This window comes from Caenorhabditis briggsae (genome assembly GCF_000004555.2).
Source record: "Caenorhabditis briggsae complete genome, chrIV, whole genome shotgun sequence".
Taxonomy (NCBI): domain Eukaryota; kingdom Metazoa; phylum Nematoda; class Chromadorea; order Rhabditida; family Rhabditidae; genus Caenorhabditis; species Caenorhabditis briggsae.
The window spans coordinates 5201021-5206131 of record NC_013487.2 but is presented as its reverse complement, the minus strand read 5'-3'; the positions used below and the strand labels follow the sequence as shown (position 1 = coordinate 5206131).

Sequence of the window (5111 nt, the reverse complement as noted above, 5' to 3'; positions counted from 1 at the left end):
TTGGGGGGGGGGGGGGANAGGGGAAGAAAAAAGAGTATCAAATGTCTGCCAATTTGTCATCAAACCTTCTTTTTGCATATCATTCTCGTTCACTCATATCTCCAAAAATATTCTCTATAGAGCCAATTAGCGGATGGATAGAAATGAAAAAAGAGAAGGATGAGGAGAAAGAGAGAAGGTTCTTCGAGATTTTTGCTGGGAAAAAAAAATAAAACAATCGGAAACTTTAAAAATTATAAACACTTGGAGAGAGCTTGAAGCTTTAAAAAATAATTATGAAAATTACAATGTTATCTTATTCTTCACGACTATTTCAAGTTAATGCAGTCATTTTTTTGGATGCAATCAAAAATTTTTGAGAAAAGCGTTTTGCAAAAGTTTTTTTTCAACTATTATTGTAAGAATCAGAACAAAGTTTGGGAAAACAAATTATGAGTACTAATTGCTTTTATATTCGAGTAAAAGCTTTTATTGAAACAGGAAAATTACGAATCTCTCTTATTGAAGACCTCCGAATCGTCAGTTTTGAGCAAATTTTTGCTTGTTTCCAGTGTAAGATATCGAAAAGTAGTCTAATGAAATATTCATGTTAATATCAAAAATGTTTTAACAGTTGACCACTTTTTGATATCTGTTACAGGAATCGAGATTAATTGGACCAAAAAACGAATGTTCAAAAACCGGAAAATTTTAAAAAATCGCATTTTTCGAAAATTTCAGTTTTTTCAAGAAATTTAAAGCAGATTTTTGTAGTTTCTCAAGCAATTTTTCAAAATCAACGAGAATTCGGACGTTACAAAAAACAAAATTTGAATTCTCACTAGATCTGAATTAGAAACTACCAAAAATAAAAATTAACGTCTATTTTCGCCTGTAATTTTTGAAATTGACAAGATTTTGAAAATCTCAAATTTCATTTTTCCCAATTCGAAAAATACACGATTAATCAAAAACAACTACGTTGTGGATAATCAAGCCTCGAAACAGTAATCCAAAAAACTCAAATTCTTTCCCAATTGGTAGTTTCTTGATTAGTTTTTCGAAATCAACGAAATTTCAATTTTATTTTTACCATCTAGGTAATGACCATCATTAATTGAAAATAACCACGTTGTTGATAATCAAGTCTCGAAACAGTAATCCAAGAAAAACCAATTCTCTCCCAATATTTTTTCTGGAATTAATCATACGATCTGGTTTTTGTTTTTCCAGAAGCCTCATTTGTGTCAGATATCCCACAAAAAAGACGAAAGGAAGAGAAAAATAATCAAAATTATAGCACGGAAAATCACACACGACAATGATTACCCAGGCAACAAGAACACGAAGAAGGGAGAGAAAAAGTAATTTTTGGGATTTTTAAAAGTGAATACAGTTCAAATGTCCGAGGCATAAAATAAAGAAAAATCATAAAATTTATACAAGAATCGCGAAACGGAGGAAATATTTTCTTTCCATTTATTCATATTGCTTCCAGTTTGTATTCTATTCAGATCAGAATGTTGAATAGGCTACATTTTTCATTGATAACCCGGAAAAAAGCGAGAGGACGTGATTTTCCTTTTTTTTGAGTCATAAAAACATCTATTTAAAAATTATCCATGTTTCTTCCTTGTCTGGGTTTACAAGTTCAAAGTGATGCTATCCTATTCTATAAATAATTATTCAAACTAGACGAAAAAATACCAAAACCCACATAAATTGGAAAGTTTGAAATTAACACATTGCAACAGCAATCTTATGAAAGTGTTGTGAAACTGTCAATCCGTAAAGACTAACAATCGGTAACGAAAAAAGCAAATTTTTGGTTTTTAAGAAGCCAAGTTTTGATTCATGAACATTGTGTTTTTGCAAAAGATAATCTCTTGGGGGAAAAGTCACAGATGTGTCACTACTAGAATCTTATTTTATAGTCTAAAAATTACTTTGTGAAGTGTTTGAAAATTGAAAAAGATGGGAAAAGAAGAGAAACCGAGAAAAAACTAATCAGGAATGTCAGACAACTACTGAGTGAAACAGAGAAGTTCTCGAAAATTGTGGAAAATCGTACAGAAAATTCCGATATTTAGGTTTCTCATCAAAAGCGATTTTTGAATTTCTTGAGTGTTTGGAAAGTTTCTTTTTTTTCGCAGATAACCTCACCCTAGAGATTTCCAGATTACTTTAACAAATCGTTTTACTGAAATTCCCGAATTCTAACAACAATAATCCTAAATACGAAACTTTTCAAAGTTCGTAATTTTCCAAATTACAAAGATTTGTTATAATTTTTTGAGCGCTATTATTCTGATACAAAAAATTCGGAGCTGTGGAAGAGAAACTGGGGCCAAAGGTCTCACAACGAAAACAACCGTAACCTAAACATGTGTTCATTTTCCTTATTTACTCTCTCGTTTTTACTGTTTTTCGTCTGTTTTATGAAATTTGAAAAAAATAATCTTAAATACGAAACAGTAATTTTTCAGAGTTCGAAGTTTCTTGATCATTATTATTGGATTGCTATACAAAAAATTCGAAGTTTTGGGTCGTTTCAAAACGCTCTTTATGGATTTTGTCGCTTCAAATCAATACAGCTTTCAACATTAGCACATGAAACTAAAAGTGCGGAAACAGGAAAATTTCTAAACTGATTTACGAAATCAATAAAGTAATCAAGAATAATAATTTCTCGCAGAAAGAATGTTTTTTATCTCTCGGAAGATGAATATCCAGGATCCATTATTACTCTCAATTTAGGCACACAAAACGGAGAGTGCTGAAACAGGAGTATTTCTAAACTTTATACGGATCTCCCTAATTTTCAAACTTCAAACAAGAATAGAAATCTTGAAAAACAACAGCGTCAAAAGTGTCAAAGCAAGTTTTCCGAGGTCATCCCTAAACCGTAAAACTCATCACAGACTCTGCTAACCATCCGAACCCATTTCGGTGTCCCATTTCAATGCATATTACTCCTCCTCCTTCTCTTTCTCCACGTTTTCTGCTTCTTCTCATTTTTCCTTCTTGTCTCCTCTCTAGAAGAAATATGAATGAAAACGAGCGAAAAGAAACACTTTCTTTGTTTCTCTCGACCCAAAAACGAGAGCAAAAGAAACATGGGGGGGGGGGGGGGGGCATTANGCTCNAGACGGACATAATCTACCTTTTCATGAGTAGTCTTTACTAAGGTTTCGTTTCAAATTTTTCATTTATGAAATCACGTGAAATTTGACACTTTTGATTAATCAAATGGCTCAAAAGTAATTCTTTCTCACGGAAAATAATCATCAAAATAGTCAAACGTTTCAAAATCAAAAAAAAGTGAATCGTCAAAATAGTCGAACGTGGCAAATGAAAAATAGTGGAAATCCTATTTCGTCCAAAGTGCTAAATGCTTTAAGAAAAGTCGGAAGTGTCGGATAACTTCCAAAGTTACGAAAAATAATCAGTAGTACCCTCAAACAGGCTGATTACAACGCTATTATTATTCTCCGGAAAGTCCAGAATCCGGAATCCGGAATCCGGAATCCAGAAACCGGAATCCAGAATCCAGAATCGGGAATCCAGAATCCAGAACACGGGATACGGAATATGGAATACGGAATACGGAGTACGGAACCCAGAATCCAGAATCCGGAATCCGGAATCCGGAACCCAGAATCCAGAATCCAGAATCCAGAAGCCAGAATCCAGAATCGGGAATCCAGTATCCAGAATACGGAATGCGGAATACGGAATACGGAATCCAGTAACCGGAATATGGAATCCGGAATCCGGAATCCGAAAGCAGGATATCTCTGCTTCTCACTACTATACCACATTTCGTTGTGTCACACTTTCACCTATTCGCATAAAAATCATCTTCGACCCTTTTGATGCATTTTAATCATAATTGACTAAAGTCAACGAATTTCAATTTGAATCTTTTGACAAATGACTCTTTTGACCTTTTGAACTTGATAATTATTTTGAAAACTACTCTTATGACATTTTGACGCTTTTGATTATTTTGAGGCTTGAAGATCTTTGATTGTTGCGTGAGAAATATAAACGAATAGTCCACTTCTCGTCCAAAGCTCTCAAAAGACATTTGAAACGGAACCTTAGCCTCTACCTATGAAGCAACGCTATTATTTTTCTTTAGAAAATGAACTTTCTGAAACTGTAAAATTAACAACTTTAATTTTGTTTTCTTCATATTGACGATTCGTTCAAATTGAGAAATTTGTAGATGTTTCACACATAAACATAAATTGAACCTTTTGAAACAATAAACCAATTTCAGAACGATTTTGCTCAGACATTTTCATTCTGAAGAATTATGAAATTACAGTATCAAAATTTTTTTAGGAATATGTGTCCTTTAGGAATCTGTGTCCTTGGATAACAGTAAACATCAAGCCTGCCCAACCTGATCGAAAAACCATAAAACATAAATTGATACGCCTTCTCCAGAATTTTTTATAAGGATTAATTTGCTATTACACAATTCTGCTATTTTCCGAGCATTCTAGACTTTCTGAAACGGTTGAAAAATACTTTCAAAACACTTCTCTTCACAAAATTCCTTGGTTATCCAAAATTAAGCATTGTCCCTTTTTTCCATTGACACACATCTCTCTTCTCGTTGTCAAAAATGTAATTATTCTCTCGTTTCCTCATTCTTACCCCCATTTTTCCCTTTTTCTACTAAAAATTTGTTGTTGACCCTGACAAGAGTCTGTAAATCTCTCACTCTTAAAACCTCCCAACTTCGAAAAATACACGATTAATCAAAAACAACTACGTTGTGGATAATCAAGCCTCGAAACAGTAATCCAAAAAACTCAAATTCTTTCCCAATTGGTAGTTTCTTGATTAGTTTTTCGAAATCAACGAAATTTCAATTTTATTTTTACCATCTAGGTAATGACCATCATTAATTGAAAATAACCACGTTGTTGATAATCAAGTCTCGAAACAGTAATCCAAGAAAAACCAATTCTCTCCCAATATTTTTTCTGGAATTAATCATACGATCTGGTTTTTGTTTTTCCAGAAGCCTCATTTGTGTCAGATATCCCACAAAAAAGACGAAAGGAAGAGAAAAATAATCAAAATTATAGCACGGAAAATCACACACGACAATGATT

General features: G+C 33.1%; 1 protein-coding gene across 1 annotated transcript; it reads left to right on the top strand.

Annotated features, from left to right (window-relative positions):
• Positions 1 to 3228: 3228 nt before the first annotated feature.
• Positions 3229 to 3855, top strand: CBG20094 (the record flags this gene model as incomplete). Its single annotated transcript, XM_002633943.1, has 2 exons — positions 3229 to 3239; positions 3429 to 3855. 2 exons carry the CDS (start codon positions 3229 to 3231, stop codon positions 3853 to 3855), a joined length of 438 nt encoding a protein of 145 aa, XP_002633989.1.
• Positions 3856 to 5111: the final 1256 nt, after the last annotated feature.